This window comes from Orbicella franksi, chromosome 8 (assembly GCF_964199315.1).
Source record: "Orbicella franksi chromosome 8, jaOrbFran1.1, whole genome shotgun sequence".
Classification (NCBI taxonomy): Eukaryota; Metazoa; Cnidaria; class Anthozoa; order Scleractinia; family Merulinidae; genus Orbicella; species Orbicella franksi.
Genome location: NC_138152.1, coordinates 13,592,146 through 13,616,141, shown reverse-complemented (window position 1 = coordinate 13,616,141; position 23,996 = coordinate 13,592,146). Strand labels below are relative to the sequence as shown.

The following is a 23,996-nucleotide window of genomic DNA, read 5'->3' as shown; positions in this document are numbered from 1 at the left end:
ATTCTCCTAAGACTTGGAACGAAATCGGGATATCCTTGTATCGAAATGAGGTTATGTTTTAAAGCTTAGCTTAATACGATTATTTGTTGTTATTTTCGCAATTCGCCGAAGACGTACCTGTACAGAAGATCAAGGAGATCGATTCAAAGTTGTTTGATCGTAAAAATCATTTAACTTGGAAGGCTCTCTGGAATGGAAGCTTTGAACTATGGTTTACTCACGATATGATAGGAATTCTGGTCATTTGTCTTCTTTCCCTTCAAAGACGGTGAGTTGCTCGTTAACTATAATGGCTTGCAGCATGTCTTCGACTTTTCGCAGCACCTCTGGAGATACGAACGGAATTCAGTGGACTGCATTTGACAGGGACTGTATTCATGAAATCAAACCTGTTCACGAGGGCCACAGAGTTACAGTTACCGATAACATCATCAGTTCAGAATGTTCACCAAGCTATCGTCAGTCTACGCGGAGCCGTCATAAGCTCGAAGATCCTGTTACTTCAGTTTAAGTATCTTGAATGTAGGGTGGAAAGTCCGTTCTTAACCTCACTGAAAGCTCTTGCAGGACCCGCAGATGTGAAAATTGAGATTGAAAAGATTCAAAGCCAGGCCAAGAGATCGCCTTCTAAGGTAGGATTTCTTTTAAACACGAGTACAGAAGGGTCTCCAACCACATTTGCTCAAAGGAGAAGATAAAGGATCGTATGAGTACTTGGTTGATAAGGAGTCAAAGTGCGAATTAATGCGTGTACTGACAAGGTATCAGGCTGATGTGATCCGTCCATACGTGGTTTTGGCGTATACGGCGAACTAGACGAAAGTCATGAAGTCTACGAATTCAAGTCTTTGAAATCTAACAAAACCTCCTGCCTCGGTGTACAGTGCTCTTGAAAGAAAATGGCGGGCGCAAGCAAACTTTTGTCATTTGCGTGCTGATATCCCCTTCATTGAAATTTGCAGGAAGGCGGAGAAAAAATAGTTCGCAATAATGAAAGAGGTGGCAGCTGGATCGAAAGCGAAGTGGAAGATACTGGAGTAAACAAGATTTATTTAGACTCTGCATTCATCGTTGAACTTTGCAGCAAGCCATAAAGAATGACTTTCACCAGAGCATCAGTTCTGAATTTCTTAGGCCCCTTCCAAACGTCGGCTACTGCCGTGCCGAACTCAAATGAATTTGGCCCGACAGTGACGTGATAAAAGCACGGTAGTGGTTTCAAACGTCAAAATTAATACAGTCGCGAAGGAGATCCGAAGATGTTTGCTTAGCTGAAGACCATTTTAAATGCTAGAAAGCAACGGCAGCTGATGCAGCAGGCTATGAATTCAGATCGGCACGGCAAGAACACGCCGTTTGAAGTCAAGTTGCGCTACTGGCGTGCGGCGCGGTAAGGCCTGTCGTGCTAAGTAGTCGTGCCGGGCTAAATTCTTGAATTTAGTTCGACACAGCAGTAGCACCCCGGTGAGTAGCACGACGTTTGAAATAGGCCTTGGGTCTAAATATATTGTGATATAATGAATAAGTTTGTTTTTTGTATCCTAAGGCCATTGTGTTATTTTCATATAAATGAGAATTTAAACTACTCAAGCGTAATGAACAACACGTCTGCATACGAACAATGTTGTCCTAAAAATAACCGTTTGCTTGTTTTTATTAGTCGTAAAATGAGCGCCAGAGCGCAGGCTACCGTTACCTCAGAAAGCTATCGGCTACAATATATGTTTTAACTATGCAAAGCACTTTGAGTTATCGGAGTAACTAGTAGTACGCGGTATTACTAGTCAAGACATCTACGCATTTGTTTAACCAGCGAGAAAGTATATGTGACACATTGTTCACAAAATTAATGCAGGCATTCGCCAAGACAGCTGCCTTTTTGTACTGGAGTAAGTGATCAGAAATTCCTAGAACATCTTAAAGAAATATGTGACATTGTGGTTTAAAAAACTTAAGACAATTAAAAAAGAATAATTGTTCCAAGACCCTTGTAATAATCTGCCATATTTTGACAAAGGAGCGAGTTAAATATTGTTTAATTTTGTCTTTATCAACAAGCCTGAGCAACTTTGCACAATTATCATTTTGGATGGAACAGGATTTCACGATGTCATGTTACCAAATATTCATAAATATTCTAATCTGAATAACAGAAATGATGCAAAGTCCCGAGATCAAGAGCCCTCTTTTATGGTTCCGGCATTCCGGGAAGCTGGTCACGGATTCCGAGAAATCTTTTGTTATTCGAGCAATCCGAGAACAAAGAAGGGAAAACTACTTTCCATTCCTTTCATTGCGACAGATTAAATTAATTATTGTTGTCACATTTTGATATTCGTCTTTTAACCCGGTACAAACGGCCTCGTGATCCGTACGGTTTGACAGACCCTTAACTCGGTTCTTTTTCTTTGTCAGAATACGGTCCGAAAACTTTCCAACATGACACTTTGAAACGGTTTGTCGATCCGATTTGGACTGTTAAACGAGCCGATAACCGTCTTGTTTACAGTTTGTTGGACCATATAGGTCGTAAAGCTGTTTTTTCGGGCGTGTTAATACGTTGATATGGGAAGAGGAAGTTTGCTGTGTCAAGTCTTGAAAAACAGCTGATTGCTTTCGCCTAACGGTGCGTGTGCAGAGTTTGCGTGACTCTTTCACCATTCCCGCTCACGTGACGTTTATTTTACCGGTTTGCGGCTCAGTATTTCGGTCAGCAGTGCGATTAAAGATGGCGGCAGGGTTTCAAGAACTCTTTACAAATATATCTTTCGAAGTTAACCCAACAGAATCAGAAGATGTTGTGCAATCACTGAAAAGGAATTATGGAGGCAAATTTAACTCGCTCGATAGTCAAGACTTGCTGTCAAGTTTGCAACTTTTATTGAAGCATGGATTTGTGTCTGAGAACAAACTGACGCTGATCGAAGAGTTTGTCGCCCCGAAATCGAAACGGGAAGAACAGATCAAGGAAATGATCAAGAGCTTCAAGGAATCTCGGAAGCAAGAAGTTGATTCAGAGAAGGAATTGCCAGGGCGACAAGATGAAATCAAGAAAATTACGAAAAGGCTTGAAACTAAAAGACAGTCGCTGGTTGTGAATTTGTTTGGATCGGCTGGAGTGGGAAAGACAACACTAGCAAAGAAAGTTTGTTCTAAATGGCAAGGAAAGCATTTTGTTTGTGATCTAAGAGAAGCTAAAGACATGAAAGCCATTTATCTCAACATGATGAGCTCCCTTGGACTAACTATTCCCATCGGCTACGTTGATCAGAATTATGTTGTGACAAAAATTCATGAGAACATTCAAGTGTTTAATCAGCCAGTTCTTTTCTTACTCGATAATGTTGAACAATTCACCGCTGGCCAAGGGAAGGAAGGCAAGAACTTGAAAACTGCTTTTGGTCAATTTTTAGAAAGTCTTTCAGGATTTGAAGGGAAAGACGAAGAAACATCACTAAAACTGCTCCTGACATCTAGGACTCAATTGGAAGATGCCAAAAGGGTGGATAATTTTGAGGTGAATTCTCTTGAAAGTTCTTCTTCAGAGGAAATCCTAGTTTCCAACGTACTCGTTAACGTTAATACCCAGCAGAAGGACAAGCTTATTGGCATCTCCGAAGGAAAACCACTTCTTTTGAAAGGGTTAGCTGCTATTCTGCGTCAAGAACGAAAATCTCCGGACGATCTTATTGCTAGAATTCAGGAATCAAAATTGGAAGAAGATGCTAAAGAAAAGCCATTTAATTTTGAAGAAGAAGGACTGGATGAGGGCCAGTTTTCAACAATTAGAGAAATGTTCAATTCACTTCCCACTGATAGCTTAAAAGTGTCTGCTGTATCAATTTCATTGTTCTGTGGCCCTTTCTCTGTTACCACAGCTGCTGAGGTCCTCGGTGTAAGCCCAGAAGATCAGGCAGAGGCTCTAGCTCAGCTGGAGGGGCTAGTAACTAGTGCAATCATCTCTGTGGTTAATGAAGAAGCGAAGGAGAGGTTGTATGACATTCACCCACTTTTAAAAAAGTATGCAGACAGCATCAAGGAAGGTGCAAAATTCCACATGGCTTACTTAGAAGCTAAGGAACGTTTCCATCAGCACTTTATGGCAAAGATGGAAAAGATTGCAGAACTAATCGAGCCTGACTATGTTAGCGCATTCCAAATGTTTGAGACTGACAGAGCGAACTATGAGTTTACTGTTGAGATCTCCTTGCAGCCAGAATATTTCAGTGTTCCAGGTGATTTTCGTGAGACTGCCTTGATTGCATCACTATTCAATGCTATGCTGACTGAAGACAAACAGATCAAGTTGTTTCATTCCTGGGCTGAGATGAGCAATGACGACGGAGAGTCAGGTAGGGGGCAGACCATATTGCATGTACATGTATGTTCTTCATGTACCCTGTCTTAATATCATTGATTTGGTTTTGTCTAAAAAGCTCCTTGGATAAACAGAATGGCTACTAGAAATTAACAGATCATGTTGAGCTTGGCAAGGTTACCAATTTCGAGACCACCAATTTTTGATCCTCCAAGATCTTCAAAGTTTTCACTCTTTAAACATCAAGGTCTCAAATTGTCAATCTTACTAAATTATCAGGCTCTTTTATTGACTGATAAGGCTGTTTATTCTACTATAATTCAGATTATAGAGCCTCTGCATCACTTTAAGATACTTAATCAAGGAACGGGAAGGGAGATCTTATGTAAAAAATGACAGGGTTCATTGGGGATTTACATCTGTGGATAATGATGTACATTCACAAATGTATGCTCTATGTCGCCTTGTGTTTGGGATGTCATCACTCATGTGATTATAATTAGAACAAGCATAGTTCAGATAGCCTTAAAACACTTTACTTTTCTCCTCATTAATGGGACATCCTTTTCTGTCAAATTGTGTTTTTCCAGAAACGATTATGCAAGTGAAAGGTGCGGTTGAAAATATTGGTTGCTTCCTGTTTAAAGACTTTTAAAGTTAAAAAAAAAAACAAAAAAAAAAAACGAGACTCCGAGGTATGCTCTTTCCAATAACATTGATGGTCAATTAGTATCTTGCCACTTCGTAGCTAGATGAAATGTAGTTATCAAAATAGCGAGGGCCTGGCGAAAAGTAATATTCATGAGAAAACCGGGCACTAGTCTGTACACCCAAAACGAGGCTTTCGCGAGTAGTGTAAAAGGGATGCCAGGCGCCTTTTTCCAGGGGAGTAATTTAGATAAAGTGGAGAGCCAAAACACGGTGACATCACAAAGCATGATAAGTTGGCGGTCTTTTATTAATTTTATATTGTACGGGTAAAAAATGACGTCAAAATTCATGAAGACAGACTAAAATGGCAATGATTGTTTGAGACATACTTCTTGATCCCAATGCTGATTGGCTCTCTTCAATCTATTGTATTTCAAAATGAAAGGCCGATCGTCCAATGTGGCTCATGAATAAAATGTACGCGGTAAACTGGGCAAGGATTCATCAGTTCTTTGAGGCACCAAGATCTGAATGATCTTGCATGAATCACTCTGTCTAGTTAAGAAACGGAAAATCCATTCCCGGATTTAAGAATCCAATCTTGAATTTTCCTAAACAAACGCACCTCTAGTTGGTATCGAAGCCTACTTACTTGCTCAGACATGGTTCACATAAATTAAGAAGTTCTGGCTCCCTAGGTTAAGTAAAAGGCTCCCTGGAAAAATGCGTTCGGCACCCCTTCTACACTTCGCTGATGTCGGTTGAGTGCATTGAGTTATACATGTTTTTTGCTGTTTACTCCCCAGGAAACTGTTTTGCAAACCTTTTTTTTTCTAGGATCTTTATTCTTACCTTATCTCCGGTTTCTGTAGCATGAAGCTACTAGGTGTATTAGGGTTACCCCCATAGTTAGGGCCTCTTCATATGAGCCCGGTAACCGGGCTGGCTCGGGGTTACCAGGACAAATTTTGTTGTCTGTTCACATGAGAAATTTCAGCCCAGTTGACCGGGATAAAATCCAAGAAACACGACCTAACTGGTGGAACATAAACTTGTATCGTTCGTGGCTGTCGTAGCTTTGTGGACTCTTGTAACTTTACTAATAAAGCTAATTCGGATACTTCTAAAGTGGAAATACATACAAGACAAAAATTATGCCATTTTTTGGCACTATATTGCGAAAGCGAAGCCATTTTGTCTAAAAAGTTTCGTCCCGGTTACCCGGGCTGGAGTGTTCATATGAGAAAATTTTCATCCCGCTTACTGAGATCTCGGTCGCAAAAACTGAGATCTTGGTAACCTGGCCAGCCCGGCTTCTCATATGAACCCATCAACATTTGTACGGAGGAAAGAGTGGCGAGGCAAGATCTCGGAAACCGAGCCTGCACGGTTGACCGGGCTCATATGAAGAGGCCCTAAGTTTGCCAGTACTCATTTATACCCTTGTGTGGAGAGACACACTGTGAGAGTATAGTGTCTTGCCCAAGGACACAACATAATGTCCCCAGCCAGGGCTCGAACCCGGACCGCTCGATCCAGGGACGAGTGCACTAATCATGAGGCCACCGCACCTCCCAAAAATACAGCAATCTTCTAGCTATTGTTCGGGTATATGTAGATTTGGAGTGAATGAAAGTGAATTTCTAACAACTAAATCACATTCATAGACATTGGGAATAAATGGAATAAACAACAGCTACGTACATGCGAAACTGGCTTAACTTTCCACAGTGTATGACCTCATACCCATTGAGTTGCAAGGTTTTGCTACACCATGTATAATAAGACCTCGGTAACCAAGCTTATCTTTACACAGCATAATATATAGATTTAGGCAAGCCTAAAAGCGGAGCTCCTCAGTTATTTTTCGGAATGTTGTTACTAATGAAAATAATCCAACATGTATGAGGTAAATTGCGAATGATTTAATAGTTTCAGCCGGAACTAGTATTACATCAGCAGATCGAGGTGTAAGATGGTGTGATTATGAAATATAGAGCCATGATTTCAAGGATTTCTTGGAAGCCACCAAAAATCTTGATCACAGAACAGAACTGTCTTCTGTGCTTTTTGGTGGCATTTCTTGTTCTTTCCTACCTTATTCAGGAAGACAAGGCATTGTTACTAATCATTACATTCTTCCTTAGTTAACATAAGGACTCCCACACAAAAGAAGTTTACACATTTTTTTGTTGTGGGGACTGATTGAAATGTAGTGGTTACAATATACTCAGTCCCTGAATCTCTACCAAATGAAATCTCACAAAAATACCAAAACAGTATACATATGTGAAAAGTTGGAAAGTTTTGTTTTCTAACTTGTCCCCAAATATACATTTAGCCATCTTCACTATTGTATGGAGTCTCCTCCTGCTGGAAGGGTTTGCAATAAGCAAAATCACCCTTGCATGAATGGTAATTACGATATTTTTTTTTTTGCTGATCATGAATACTTGCATAGGCTTCTAATAATAATTTTATTATTCAATTTCAATGTGATTTGTTCTTTTTCTCGACTGGCATTGTGGACTACAAGAGCTGTTATTGGGTTCCATTAATTAATTTTGCTATGATTAAATTATACCAAGAATTATCAGTAAGCTAAGAGGAAGTTATATTATGTACATGTATTTTGTCTGCACTACACAACCAAATGCACTCCAAGGTTATCAGGCATACAGTAGTTACATTTTTCAGAAGAGCCCAGCATATCCAAGATATGTTTTGATTGACACATCAATTAAGATAATTTACAGTAAAATGGCTAAAAAATACATCAATATCCTACATGCACCAAAGCCAGACATGGGGTTATAAGGCAATCATTTAAACAACAGATTGAAATAATTTACAAATTAGAGAACACTATTTCTACAACAGAATGGAACAAATTAACCTTATTGGACATTGCGAATGGCAAGGCTGTCTGTAGAATGTCACAAATTTCTCAACCCTTTCTTTCTACAAAAATGCTAATCCTGCAACTTTGCTTAAGACCCAATTCTCCATTTCGTGTTGGCAAAATATCAATTTATGCCATGTCCAATGCAGATTATCACAAAATTGATTTAAAAGCTCAATAAATATCATTTTAAAGCCAAAAAGCCAATTATTTAAACCATGAGTAAATTATCTCTAAGAAAAACTGATTAATTTAAAAGGCACTTAAAAATAATTAGTTAATATGTGTTTCTTAATAATGTAATGCAGTGTATCTGTCACAATGTTGCAGCTATGATATTACTACAAACAGGATGGGTTGCAGAACTGAACCTCCAAGTCAGTTTATTCAATGAACTTGGTGCAGAATCTATAATCCCATCAAGTTGTCTGTAAATACATAGAAACCAAACAAAGCATTACAATCATAAGTAATGAATTACTGAACTCTTTTACATGTATGAACAGTGTATATTCCATTAATATTGGGGATCTCTCAGAAGCTGCATCCATGATAAATTAATTTGTTCCCAGATGCATTTGTTTATAGAACTTTTCACAAATTAATATCTCTGTCATAACAGTGATGTCTGTGTTCTACAACAATTAGTACTCAAGAAAAATACACTCAGTAAGATATTGTTTACAATAAAAATCAATGCCTATAAGCAATCATAAGGACCTTAAATTTATATTTCCTCAGAAATATCTCACCAGGAGATGGTTGCTTTGAAAATCTTTGATGTTTTAATACAGGCTCCCCATCTGTAAACTGTTCATATATTGACTGACAGGAACAGGCATGTAATTCCTTTCTTTGATATACAGTGTACTTCATTGTTAGTTGTTTACTGAGTGTTAGTAGTGAATCAAATGCTAGGGGTTGGTACTCCAACTTTCACTGTAGCAAGATCTGCCCTGAAATACAAAACAAACTTACATAACTGTTATGAACTTCACCACTTGCTTTCAAGAGCAAATGCAATTTGCTTCAAACAAGAAACTGGAACATTGAGGGTTACAGCAATGTGCACAGTCCCAATCACAGGGTCATCCAGGCTGTTTGGTTGTACATATAACTGCACAACTGTATATGAGTTCAGCTTCCAGAAGAAAATCAGAGTTTGTCAGGATAAATACTGATATTCTTGCTTACTCAATGAATGAATGTGCAGTTCCAGAAGATATTCACACCCAACACCCATTCATGGCCATTCTTTAGAAATTCCAAATTAAAGTATCAGGAATCAAGAGCTCTAATAGAGAAAAAACCTCCATGTGGGGTATGAATCTTTTCTTGAAGAAAACAATGTCTGAGAAATCATTAATTACAAAATAATGTTTAAGAAACATCTTACCTTTCAGAGAATTTTGTAATCTACACTGTCTGGCCAGTTCATATATTTGACAAGTTGACACTGGGCGTGTTTTTTAATTTGTGCCCTTCAACATCACATTACTATGTAGTAGCACTGGTCAACTAAAAACAGCATAATTTGGTTAATTAATATACACTGTACATTATTAGGTTGAAATATTGGTGTAGATTGTTGCACATCAACAGATACAGAAACTATTTGCACCTGAATCATAACGAGTGAAAAATCGTGCATGAGACATTTACATGTACATGTAACAGCCCTCCACCTCAGAACCATCACAGATATGATATGATATTTTTAAACTCTCTGAAATTTCAGATTATTCAAGATTAACATATGCACATACATCATCTGGGGCAACCCTAAAACACTGAATTTGGAAACCGAAATCCGGAATCCAGAATCTGGAATCCGGAATCCGGAACTAAAAACCAGAATCTGGAATCCAGATATTATGAATGATGATAGAAATAATTCACTTCAGCAATGTCTAATAAATAAATATGAGCAAAAATTATTTTGTTATTTATTTTCTTGGCTTTACTTCAGCCACAGATTGTAATTGCTAAAAAATTATTGACTAGTTCTGAACAACCCTTAGCTATATATCTGGCCCGGTTGTTCAAAAGCTGCATAAAGCTATCCATTGGTACATCACTATCCAGTCAGGGTTACTGATCTTTTGGGTGGATAGAGTTACTCATAGCCTGCAAGCAGGCTCTAGCATCTGTCTCTAGTGTCTGAGCAGGCTAAATAGGTGTCTAGTGTTTTTCTGCATTGGCATGTCACCAAGAGCCTTCATGCAACTTTGCCACTCACGGCCCCAGCCCAAACACGAGAGCCTGCTCACAGGCTAAGTTACCCATGTTTTGTTCAAGCTGGCCGTGGTGAGAGCCTGCTTCTTGTCTAGATCAAATTGCTCTGAGAAGACTGGTGAGCAGTACATTAACAACAAGCTATTGTAGGCTATTGCAGTGAGTTTCTGGCAGTTTTTTAGCATCTTTTAACAACATGTGGTCCGATCTGTTAGCAAGTGAGAAGCAGACGGAAGTAAGTGTGCAACATTTCTACAAATTGTTTTAATATGATGGCCGCCAAGAATATGAAAGGCTCATTTGTCACAGTATCAGTGTGGAAATTGTGTTAATCTGGAATTGGTCTTGTATCTGTTGGAAAAATCAAATTTCATATTTAGACCAGATGGGTTAGCCTTTGGACTTCGAAAGTGGGGGGCGTGACTGTCAATGTACAGGGGGCTGCCACTGACGGATATCCTGTTCTCTATGACATTTTCTATCTTGTTCAGTATCTACTAGACATAAAGGATAAACTTATACTCCCGGTAAATTGAAGATTACTTATTAAACAAAATGGCAATTACCAGCAAGCTTATTTTAGACACTCTCGAGGTGCTTGGAATAAAATTAGGACGCACTTTACTGAGATTCTCATAATAATAGCCCTCACTAAAAATAACAGTTGCATGATTTGAACAGCCGGGGAATTTTTGTTTCAAAAAAGGTTAAGTTTGAGGTCCTTTTTACTTGGCAGCTTACTTTTTACAGTCGAAAAGCTAAGCAAAACAATTTTCGTGTATTTGAAGAACTTATTTTCTTTGATTTGTGGATTCCGGTTTCCAGTTTCTGGATTCCGGTTTTTGGTTCCAGATTCCGGATTCCAGTTTCTGGATTTTAGGGTTGCCCCATCTTTAACAGAGTGTTTGCTTTACATTCAGTTTACACATGGCTGTTATCCAGCGTAGGCAGACTTATAAGTTTTTCCTTCAAAAATATATTGCAACAACTATTGCATCTTTCATTACCTATTCCTGTGATGAAATGACACAAAATCCAAGAACAAGAAGTCATAAGCATAAAACTCACTTACGTGGTAGTGTTTACAGTTCCTCTTACTGTCTGCATATGCCGTCCATAAACTGGTGCTGCCTGGACAATGTACTCTTTATTTTTCTGATCACACCTTTTAAAACGTCACTGTTATATAATTTGTCCTGAAAAAGCAATACATGAAATGTTATGCCTTTGGCACTCACCAAATACCTTTACATGATGTATAATGTACACCATATCAACATTCACAATTCTTTTTACTCTCATTGTAACTCTTTTGTGTCATTTTCCCTCACTTGAAGACAGGACTTCCACATTAGGTGATAATTTGCCTCTGGAATCTCTATGAATTCACAGGGAGTGATAACAATTAAATCGTGACTAATTTTAGCAAAGGAGGCGTTCAAATGTCAGATTTTAATGCTAAGTTTATACAGTAACTTTACATTACTCTTCGTATATATATATATATATATATATATATATATATATATATATATATATAACCTCTCAATTATTGCACCTATAGACAGAAGGTGTGCTGGGGGAAGAAATGTTCTAACTCTCTGAACTTTTGTCCCTTACCTGTAATAGGATGACCATTATGAACTACGGTTTGTAACCAACACCAACATCAGGTTATGTATACAAATGTATATTTTGTTGTCGTCTGTAATCATAAAAAAATAAAAATTTAAAATCCTCCATAAAGTTCATACTCAATAACACTGCTACATGTAGCGCTGTTACTGGAATTCAATTTAAGTGAAACTGTTGCAACAGCTCTGTCAAAATTGTTTCTAGCAGTTAAGACAGGATAGCAAAATATACATGTAGCACACAGCAAAGGCTAGAGATACACACATGTTAGTTATCAGTTAGGATTTGGTGAGCTTCTGTGCTGTAGGTATGGTGGAAAATAATAGATTATCAGAAATGAAGGTTCCTGAGGCATTTTGACAGCACTGAGAGGAATTAATATATAAATTCACAAAAGAAGTTCTTGCCCTGTCCAGTTCTCTGTAATAAAAATGTCATTTACATACAAGTCATTTATTATATATGGTTTGTGTTTAAAGCCGATATAATGCACACTCCGATTGGCCAATTCCAGTGCATTATTTACATTTACATGATATACCTCAGTAAAATCATAAAACATTGCGTGCGACTAAAATAAAATATATAAAAAATAAAAAATAAAAAGAAATGCCTAATTCATAACAATTTAAAGTGCCTATGAAGTAAAAAACAATTCCTGCTTATTTGAAAGGCTCTTCAAAGTAAAGAAGAATGGCGTTTTCCTTTTTGGAATATCTTTTTTCGTTTTAGAGATATTCACGTTTTTGTATTATGCAAATGAGGAAAGTGATGACGTCATAGGTGGTTCCTCTAAAAGAGCACAACACTCAATCGAGAATAACTCTAGAAATATTAAAGCAGTGTTCTTCAAACTTTGCACCAGAAATGTTTATCACAAAAGGAACAGAATGACACCTACTATGTTGTTGCCATGGCAACACTCTTGGCTCCAGTCTCTTTCTGTGAAAAACCAAATATCCCCATTTTTACAACCTTTTAAAGTGGGACACAGGGTCTCGCTTGGAACACACATGGCTCCATTTTGTCTTAACTCTCCCCATTAGATTGGTGGGAGTGGAGGATCCTTGTTTAAGATAAAATCTGGGAATTTCAGTCTTAATTAAAACAGAACCAGCGGCATAACTGTTGTCATGGCAATGGCACGACGGGTGTCATTATGTTTCTTTTGTGATGTACATTACTGGTGCCAAGTTTAAAGAACACTGCTTTCATATTTCTAGAGTTGTTCTCGATTGAGTGTTGTGCTGTTCTAGTGGAACCACCTATGACGTCATCACTTTCCTCACAAAAACTTTAATATCTCTGAAACGAAAAAAGATATTTCAAAAAGGAAAACGCCATTCTTCTTTACTTTGAAAAGCCTTTCGAATAAGCAGCAATTACTTTTTACTTCATAGGCACTTTAAAATACTCAACACTAAGACGAATGTAATTCTTTACTTGAAAATCATTCTCCCGTAATGCCCATGGGCCAATTACAGGCATGCTAAAAAGTCCTAACACAAAGTAAAAGGAAATTAAGAAAACTATTGCTTTTTTCCGGAAAATTGTAGCGACTGAAGACAATGATGGAACACTCTGAGAGTGCATTCTATCAACCTGATGAGATAAAATTTAAGGAGAATAGAGAATTCACAAAGTTATATCACAAACGAATTGGTACAGGAGGAAACTGTACAGCCAGGAAGAAACTGAAACTTTCTTCGACGAGCAAAAAAGTATGCATGTACAACAAAGAAAACAGTCAGTGACATTCATTTAATAAGTTAGTTAATAAAAAATTAGTGTGAAGAAGAGAGCAGAGAGAGAGAGAGAGAGTGGAGATAGGAGAATGCTCTCGCCAACTAAATTGTGTATATATGTATGTAAAAGTTATTCTTATTACCGAGAAATGGTCAGGGCAAGAACTTCTATTACACTGTTCAATTTACCGAGTTAATTAGTACCATGTCACTTTTTAGGAACATTTCCATATTAAGTGTAAATACCGCATTGGGGAATAACCTCTTATTAAGAAAATAGGGTCCATGTACCCCCAACCAAAAGCAATGGCACAAATAAAATGAAATAGCCAATCAAAATCAAAGCAGAGCTTTATTTGCAGACAGGATTGCCATGCATAATCGTCTACTCGACATTTTGGACCATATAAGCATTTCACCAAACCGAACTAATTGGACAGACAACAAAATAAAACGAGGAAATCCACATTATAAACACAAGATGCATATCACTACATCTGAGCTCGAGTATCAACAGCAAATCCCTTCTCAATGAAAGGTGACCAAATAAAAGAGAGGATAAAGAAAATTCGTTTAAGCTTGCGGTGTTAAAGTTTAAACATTATTCACGCTTAAATTTGAATATTACTGAGAGTCTGTATTTTTGCCGACGGCTTAATTTAGCTTTGCAGTCATTTTATTGGCAGTAGCTTGACCAGTCTTCAACCAAATTAACCTCGGAATTCACAAAAGCATTTCGCCAAACCGAATAAATTGAACTAACAAAACGAGGAATTCTCCATACTTTGTAATCACAATATGCAAATATTCACATAGGAACAAAATTAAATTTAGCAAATCCTGTTCGCTTCGGCTTATAATGGTTTGTAGACCTTCCTTGGTTTTCAACAACAGAAGAAGAAATTTTAGCAGTCTACGAAGCGGCAGTGCTAACTAACTCAGAGAAAACTTCAAAACTCGCCCGGCCGTGTTTACAAGTACGGTTTTGGTTAAGCTTATTTTTAGACGTGAGGTTATAAGCTTAAGTTGACGACGAAAATCGACAGAAAACTTAATTCGTTTACAACTTACAGCAACCTCCAAAGCGACCCACGTGTTATTGTTTAGAGACGAGCGAAATTAAAACGATGCAATTTTTAAAATCTCTTACAGCATGGCTTCAAATAAGGAAGACTTTTAATGGATTCCAATTGAAAATAAGCTTATATCGCCGAGGCAACTTGTTAATTTTCATAGCAAACGCAACAACAAAAGTCACTTACCGCAAGTTGGCAATTCAGTTCGACCAGTGTAAATCTTCCGGGCAGAAACTTGCAGCAAAAGTTTTGAAGACTGAACTGAAGTTATATTTTCGATAGATCAACGAATCAACCACTTCTTTCCGCTACGTTTACTATTTTGTAATTTCCCTAAAACACTCGGGTACGTTTGATTTCTCTTGTTCATCACCTGACCAAATCAGGTGACTTTTGAATTTTCTTGCACGGCTGCACAGCATCACGCTCGCGCGAATTTTAAACTTGGCCATGGGGAGTTCGGCAGTCTTCTGAATCAATTTGTCGGGTACTTTCGCCTCCTTTCTATAGCCCTCGTTAGCTTTGGTTCACGGCATTGTTCGGTATTATTTCACCTCCTTTCTCTAGCCCTTGACTAGCTATAATTCACGGCATTGTTCAGTACTGTCTCGCCTCCTTCCCCAGCGCTGGCCCGCTCAGTCTTTTTCGCGATCTTCTTCGCTACTTCTTTGCCTGTTAATTCTTGCTTTCTGTTTTTTGCTTCAGTGCAACCCTGTCTTAAAAATATTAGATCAGCCTCCGCTATCGTTTTTCTTTAAAAATCCCGCCAAGAAAAATGGCATTCTCCCGCTACAAACCGAGGGTGCATGCCTCTGTCAACCTATTAGCTGGAGTATGGCCGCCATCTTGCGCGACTCCGTCGTCGTCGTCGTCGTCGTCGTCGTGCGTACGCGCCCACGAGCAATACCGTTAGCCATGATAACCATGAGAAAATCAATTCACGGGTTTCCTTTTCTTCCCTATATGGGTATGGGGCTCCGCTTGGCGGCCCTTCGGGCCGCTGGAGCTCCGCTATGACCTCATACCCATTAAGTTGTGAGGTTTTGCTACACCATGTATAATAAGACCTCGGTAACCAAACTTAATAGAGGATCTGAAATAAAGTTTGCGAATCTGGCGCTTCCCACCACCAATTTCTCCTTCATCCCGCTTACTTCGCGTCATCCTGATACCACCGCGTTCCAAAGTATTTGAAATGAGAAAAAGGTTGTTTTTTTTTTCTTTTTATCACTGGAAACACCGGGCCTTCTCAAGTAGTAAAAACTTTTGCAGTTGCCTGGGCCACTGTTTAAACTAATCAACAGTAATTATAAGTTTTTTGGTAAGTTTCTACGGAATGGAATAAGTAAAAACGTAATACAAAATACTTAAGTAGAAAACGTTACTAAAAATTTGCAAGAATGAGTTCAAGGCTCACAGTAATCCTGAATTAACTCGATCAATAACTGAACCCAATATCTGTATTCCGTTGAGAAACACAAAACCAGGATGAGCTTCAGTAGTGCTGGCCACTCTCGTATAGCATTATTTCATTCACGAGTTTTTTTTTGCTTGTTTGTTTGTTTGTTTCTACACAGGCTCTTTATTCCGGGCACAGTTAAAATGCCGGGAAGCTCTGCAGGTTTTAGATGTTGAGGGAACAGAGAGGGCCTTTGAAATATTGGACGAAGCATTCTGTTCGTTAGAAAAAGTTCGAGACAAGGCTAGTGAATCTTACAGGCTTAGCAAAGGACTTCACTTGTATTCTGAGGGGGAAACGTATTACAGAAACAGAGACTACAAGAGGTCAATAGAAAGCTTGGAACTGTCACGTACATTTTCAGAGAAGCTGCTTAGAGATCATACAGATCTTGCAAGGTGCTACAATGCTATTGGGAATTGCCATTTCAAGCTCAGCGAGCCAAAGAAAGCACTTGAGTTCTACAATGAAGCATACGAGATGCAAAAGAAATTGGCAGGTTCTGAAAATCACTTTGACATGCCAGTGTACAAGAATCAAATTGGCACGGTGTATGAGAGTCAGGAAAAGTATGATAGGGCGATTGAATGTTACAACGAGGCTCTATATCTTTTGGATGAACTCAAACTCTCAGGATTTTGGGATGAAGCTCTCTTTCGTAGAAATCTTGCCAATGCTCTCATGTTTCAAGAAAAGTATTCCGACGCCTTGAAACCAGCCAAGATAGCGTACAGCATAAGGGAGAAATTTAATGCGAATCACCCAGAGACTGTGCGAAGCCTTTATCAACTGGGAATGATTCAGGCAAACTTGGAGGACCGCAGGAAAGCCTTAGAGTTGTTTCTCACAGCATGGGAGATGGAGAAGTCACTTAGTGCAGGGAACCACAGCGAGGTGTGGCGACTGATCATTACTCGTGTCGAGGAGATGTGCGATGAATTAAACAATGGCGAGAAGAAGAAGCAATTTCGGGACGATGCTTTGAAGTTTTGTCAGCATTTCTGGAAAGAGCAGAAAAGTTCAAAACACTTTAGATTCACCAAGTACAACAAAGACATATTTTATGCTATAGTATACTTACTGGGTGACAAAACAGACAAGTACGAAAAAGAAAAGAACGTCTTGTTGTTGGACATGTACGAGGGATTGCAGAGTGTTACTGAGGAGCAGTTTCAAGAGGATTTTGAACAAGAAACAGACAACTCTCTGCTTAATGAGATGATGAAAGAAAGAGATGAGATCTTGGAGAGGTCAATTGAGCTTTGTCGTGAACTCGATGAGCATAAGAAACGTTTAAAACTTCAGGAAAGCAAGTTGGCGCTTTACAAAATGGCCCTCGTGAGGCCAGACTTCATTGGCAAGAAGGAAAACGCTTATGACAAAGCAAAACTCAAAAGCATGGTGGAACAGCTGTACAAATATGCTGGACAGGAGGAAAACATTCCCGAATTCCGAAAGAACCTGTTATCTACTTGGCAGACGCAGTGGGAAGAAGGGAAAAGTACCTATACAGAGAAGACGAAGCAAATTGGTTTGGCTAAGGAAGAAACAATCAATGGAATCCTTCAGTTATGCAAGGAACTCAACAAAGAAGAAATGTACAAAAGATATGGTAAAGAAGCACTCCTTTTTAAAGAGGAACAATGGGAAGTGAGGCAGGCTAAGATGAATGCACCAGAAAAGAAGAAGTTCCTCCGTGACATCAAAAAATTAGCATCATCTATTAGAGATCATGAAAGAGAAAAATGTTACCATGAGGCGTACCAAGTAAGTTTCCAAATACTAAAGGAGTTTAAGGGTGTAGAAATACAAGATGCCAATGGCGAATTATCAATTTAAATGTGAACCTATGTTCATGTAAGAAAAGTGGTGTAACTGAAAAACACTAGTGTTGTATCAGTGCACATAGTTGTAAATTATGCCAAGTTTAAATCCGCAATTTTCACAACCCGTTAAAATGACAGGAAAAAAAACCACAACTAAAGACCAGAAAAGGTCAAAAACCACCAAATTGAAGCAGCCGAGATCATTGAACCACCTAGAAGAGACCACCGTAACAACTTGGGAGGAGAAACCGATAACCATTATTAGAGGCTTACCGTAATCAGGCTTACCTGAACATTTCTCATTCTAACCGGAGTACTTATTCAGACGACTGTTTCCATTAGTTCGGTTTTCTTTTTGGTGACCTGGCTAGTTTCGCTTCTTTCGTATTGGTTGTTCTGATTCGTGCGCATTGGGCGTTAATTAGTACAAGCCATGTCATACGCAAAATAATTAGCAAAACGTTATTTCATCTTCACAAATGTGACATATTCATGGGATTGAGCAGGAGATGAATTTACACACTCGTGCATAATGCATAAGAACTCAGATGTTGATCACTGTGGAAAATTGAAGGGATGATGAAGAACACTTAATGATACACAACATGTGTATGGGTTAGGCTAGCAATGTAAACTGTCATCACTGTATAGGTTTCACTCTACAGAATACCAGCAGTTTTATTTTATTTTGTTTCCAGGCACTTCAAGATGGGAAGAAACCGAAGGCCACATTACGTTCAAATGGTAACAAATATTGCAAAGTTTACAACATTTTGATCTACAATGTAGCAACGCAAATTGGCCCTTGCAGATAAACCATTAATTACGAGGGTGTAAACGGGGTCTACATATACCTGTACCCTCTAGTCGGAATAATAGTAAGTAAAAAGTGTAGTCGTTAGACATGTAATCTGGGAATATACCGTAAGTCAATTGATAATTGAAATGGACACATAATATTGCCTGTGTCACATTTTTGCCTCCTACATGCTATAGTAAATTCAACTGCAGGTAATTGAACTATGCATACTGCACGGTATATCACTACTATCCAGGTGGAATATTTTTTTCGATATTTGCAAAAGTGGGTACTATTTTTGGCCTATCCACTTGTTTCTTTGCCACAATTTTTAGTACCAGCCAAAAAGGAACAATTCAAGCGCTTGGGTTTTATCATTACACATTAATCATGAATTGTGGTGCATTTTGTTTTCTGGTAGAGGTAAGGTGCGGTTTCGGCTTTGTGATATTACGGTGCGAAGCTTAGGACTGCAAAAGCCAATGACATTATCCTACCTTCTTATGACAAATTCCAAGCGTGATTAATACTGTCACAGTGTTTGTTAATTGTTCATCCTGACGAAAGGAGAAGTACATTGTGACACAATGCTGAAAAATAATAGTGTCAACATGGCGTCCATCTAATCCAAATTATTCTGCATGTATGTAGAGTTACATCGGCACTGCACATATACATTTGAGTGTTGGTATCAATGAGCTTTTAAGCTGGCTTGCAGCATACTTAAGACTATTTATGACTTTTTTTAAGCCAATGAAAATGTAGTGGTCCTCCCTGTCAAACAAATTGTTTCCGAATATGAGCAGAAGGACGACGGTGAAGAAGAGGAAGAGGAAGAGATTGAAGTTGATTTAGACGATGAAACAGACACCTCACAACATATTAACCCTAAGACCCTCATCAAGAGGTACAATTTTGTCCTACTGTTAAGTACTAATTTCGGTTCATTGCGTTTTTCCAGATGATACAATACACGTGTGAACTGCATTATTCTAGACTGTGCACCACAGACTAATATTTATGTATGCTTACATGCACATGTATGCACGGTATCACTGACTAGATCTGTTGTAACATTTCTTCAGTGAAGAGCTTCACTTTAAAGAAGAACCAATGCGCAAAGTGGTGATTTGAAGTCTGCACTTGCGCCAAATTAGTAGCAATAACCCTACAGATTTTCCTTGTATCTGTACTGAACAAGGATAGGATCCCCTGGATGGGGTACTGCTAGGTCGGCATAGGCAACGTCATGCCACTCGTCCCCAGCATTTGATACATTTTTAGGTTACCAAAAAAAGGTTTGGCGGAACCCATTGATACACCTGACAGACAATCTGAGAGTGAAGCGCCTTACTCAGCAACAACAAGAACAACAACAGCAACAAATTCATTGTGCTAATCCGAAAAATAAGTTACAAATACATTACACATATCAATTATAATTATTTAAGGTACCAGCACAGCGAACCTGGCCAGTGCCAAAAGCTTAAGTACAATGCCCTAAGCCATTGAGTCTTCACTGAAACCAGGCAGAGAGTTTTTAACAAGGAACTGTTAACACAAGCAACAGTGCTTTTCGCATTGGGTTTAATCCATCTGCCAAGTAGATCGTCCAAAAAGTCAATATCTCCCTAACAGAGGATTATACCAATACCAAGCAATATGCCAAATAGTGAAGGGTGTTTTACGTGGCTGTATGTATGTAACAATTTAAAATTTAAACATTGTAGTTGCACCTATCATAACACTATGATTTTTCAGGGGAGAAGTATCGCATGAAGGTGATATCTGGAACCTTCAAGAAGCTCCTGCATCGGTCACATTTTGTCGTGGAGCTGACACGAAACCATTGCTCATTGCATGCTCATTATGGAGTCCCAGGACCCTCTCTCCACCCCTTGGCAGTAACGAAGTCTTGGTAAGCAACGTGATTGAACTGTCACATGATGGTCCACCTGACCTGGAGTTCAGCGGGGATGCCCAAGAAAGCGTTACTGTGGCTTTGATGCACAGTGCCTGTAATTTAAAAGGGTATGAAGTTGTTATCAAGCAGTTGGTTGACCTGGAAGACAATGAATGGATAGATTTGGAGACAGAAAACTTTTGGCATACATCAGGTATCGAGTAAAGACACGTAACAATTGTTTGTTTTATTGACTCTTCTAGCCAAAATGGCTTTTTCTAGAACGTTTTAATAGCTTGGAAAACGTAATAAACATTTGACTATCCACATAAAAGCTCTGTTCCTCTTCCTCGTTAGTGTCATCAATACATGTTCATGTAGGTCTTAAAGTAAACATCACCGTGTACAGAGGAAAAAACAACAACAACAACAAAATATTATCACATAGAGATGTGTGGCTTCATAGCTTCTTTTGAATAGTCATTCACTGGGATTCCTTCCTCACTTTTTTAAATAGTAATAAAATGCGAGTTGTGCAGCATGGCTTACATGCTAGGTTTAAACTGGAGGAAATTGTTCCCGCCTCGTGACGAATTCGGAACGTTTTAGCACCGGATTGATTTTGCCGTCTACACGCAAGTGGACGAGTCCAAAATAAAATTAAAACTGCGTGGTGTGGTCGTGTCTCCGGAGATTTTGAATCCAGAAATTATTTAGTGGGAACTTTAACTCCGACAACTTTTGGATCTGGAAAGCTTTATTATGTAAACGATTCGAAAGAAAGAATCTGGATAATTTTTCGCCTGTGATCTTTTGAGTTTGCGATATAACCAAAATGGTGGACCTGGTGGTCACATCGATTGCGGTCGGTGGTTGCATCATTCTGTTACAGGTACAGGCAATCAATTTTATAATGAGTAATGCCATATTTCTAATCCTTTTGAGAAGAAAATGCAAGGACAACTCCTAGCAAAAGTTCAACTTTGTCATCTCGGTCCAACTCAAATTCCCCTCACTGGCTCGTGGATCGACCCTAGCTTTCTTTTCTGACCCCATTTTATTTCACCTCCTTCAAACGAGGGAACAATCAGCGTGGTAACAATTCTATCATGCCGTTCTCTGGTTGGCTACGCTACTCACTGTCTGTTCTGTTATATATGGTGAGTAGCGTGGCAGTGTGCGCTTGGAAACAAAATGAGGGCCGCTTCTTTGCGTTTTCGAGGTGTCTATGAAGAGGATTTAGACAACGTTTTGAACAACTAGTAGATTAATACTAAAGCAATTAGATTATTCGCTCTCGATTTCTATGAGTGATACTTGTCTCGGGCTGCGCCCTCGTCAAATATCCCGCAATAGAAATCTCGAGCTCATAATCTAATTGTTTAATAGAAACACTGATGGAAGTCTGGGAGAACTCGAAAAAGCTGTGGAAACACTCACCTGTCGGCTCGTGTTCCCACAGCATTTCCCGTTCTCTCAAACTTCCACACGTGTTTCTATTTAACAATTAGATTATGAGCTTGAGATTTCCACGAGGATTTAGGTGATGAGGCCAAAGGCCGAATCAACTTTCACCTTATTGAAATCGAAAGGAATAATCTAATTGTTTTAGTAGAATCCTAACTGAAACTTACTTTCATGCCTTGAAGAGATCGCCCATGTTGAATTGTCATTTGAAATTGCAGCACGTTTGAGCGGGCATAATTTTTTTCAAGAACCCGTGAACGTTCTTCTTTTCATCTTCTTGCGAATATAATTGCCATTTGCATCAAAACACTTCTCCAAAACTTTGGAAAATAAACAAACATCGCCATTTTGTAGACGACCTCCCGTCACGGCACATTAATGGCCGATAGTGTTCGATCACTCAGCTAATCAGAATGCAGCATTTGCATCAGTATACAGGTCGAATTCTATTAAACTTCGATAGAAACACGGTACATGTTTCCATTTCTCAAATGTATATTGCGCGATTTTAAGCCAATCAGCGAGCGCATTTTCTTCCAACTATTACCTAATTAAAAATAATTGTGACATAATTATATTGCAGCTAAGTCCACCCTTCCTCACTGGCTTTTTCCAGTTGCTGAAGCTGCATGCACAATAACACGTTATTCCTCCTTTGCCGCAATCTGGCGCCTCAAAACGTTCATTTTCCGGAAGCCTAAGACTGTCACTGCTGAATTTACTTGTACAGTGCCAGACTATCCAGATGTCAGTGTTTCAATCCCTTGGAGTTCTGTGCCTGCCATAGAAGACTTCTGTTTGACACTAAAGGTACAGATGTTCGTAGCTTCGGGGTAAAACTACATTTTTCTGCTACAAATATCTCTATTTGGTAGATTCCGAACCCCCAGGGGGGACTCCCACATGAAAAGGACGGGGCTGTTCGTTGTACCTTTTAGGGCTGAAAAAAGTTTAAGTTCACCTTCAAAAGTTCCACAGCGGGAGCTTTTGCAGGAAAAATATGACAGGAGATAATTTAATGTTATGTTTTGGTGAAAAAAAAATCAAGCCGCACCCGCAAAACAGGATCTTGGTACCTCTAAGGGGTTCTTTTCAAAATTTCCGACAAGCACCCCCGTCCTTTCTATATGGAAGTCCATCCCCCTGGGTCCGATCCACTAAAGGAGTGTTGATATGCAGTCTACTCGTGTCTTTAATCATACATGTAGGTAATCTTTTGAAAAAAAATGGGCCTTTGTCAACCAACGATGACATCACACGAAATCCTCATGCTGAAGAAAAAGCTTCGTACTGGGACATCGAAACAAGCAAAATGTAAGCTTGTCTGTACCTAGACAAAGTGGCTTTGTTTTTGGATGCCGAACTACGTAGTTTGCTATCCAGCATTACATATTTTGTACGATATGACCATTAGTTTCAAACGGTCCGTCAACCTATTTTTTTCTGTGGCGTGGGGATCACTAGAAGTAGCTTCCTTCGTAGACACTCTTTGGGCTCGTCACGCAATCGTCCTTCCCCACGAACATCGTTCGTTGGTTTGGAAGAGTGTATGACGGGCCCAACGAGCGTCTGCGTGACTAAACTAAAAGGAGCCAAACGGCTTGTCCTAGATGCAACTCCTACATGTATAACATAAAGCGACTAGAACTATTAATCTATGTGGAGTAACTAAGTACGCAACAGTGAGATCAAGCTATATTGGTATGAATGTTTATTGATGACATCATTGCCTTTTGATCAAACTCAAGGTCCAAGAGCCTCCAAGCATTGGCCTTAACGGAGATGGAATGTTAGTTGGTCCAGTCCTTCACGTATCATCTTCTCACAATGTTGAACTTTTGGAACCCGCAAAAATCACAATTCCTCTTACATTCTTTCAAGGAAAGAGAGAATTGGAAGACCTACGTTCTGGAGAGTGGAAGATATTGCACAATTCAAGAGAAAAATCACGAGAATGGACTGAAAGTACGGTTCTGTTAA

The 23,996-nt window shown here is 39.0% G+C and overlaps 1 protein-coding gene and 1 pseudogene across 2 annotated transcripts in view; both read left to right on the top strand.

The window, feature by feature from the left end:
* The first annotated feature begins 105 nt into the window (after nt 1-105).
* Nucleotides 106-1,995, top strand: LOC145494806 (uncharacterized; annotated as a pseudogene).
* Nucleotides 1,996-2,177: 182 nt separating this feature from the next.
* LOC145494683 (uncharacterized) overlaps nt 2,178-23,996 on the top strand; it is a 34,623-nt gene continuing 12,804 nt past the window's right edge. Inside the window, exons 1-7 of one of the 2 annotated variants that reach the window (XM_081474231.1) lie at nt 2,178-4,352; nt 16,140-17,788; nt 18,546-18,591; nt 19,397-19,553; nt 20,408-20,763; nt 22,747-22,826; nt 23,765-23,996. The exon at nt 23,765-23,996 is cut by the window's right edge and continues 58 nt beyond it. In XM_081474231.1, coding sequence (XP_081330357.1) covers nt 2,729-4,352; nt 16,140-17,788; nt 18,546-18,591; nt 19,397-19,553; nt 20,408-20,763; nt 22,747-22,826; nt 23,765-23,996 — 4,144 coding nt within the window. In that variant the 5' untranslated portion in view covers nt 2,178-2,728. Of the gene's footprint in view, nt 4,353-16,139; nt 17,789-18,545; nt 18,592-19,396; nt 19,554-20,407; nt 20,764-22,599; nt 22,827-23,764 lie in introns of both variants that reach the window. The other variant, XM_081474230.1, reaches the window with a different exon arrangement.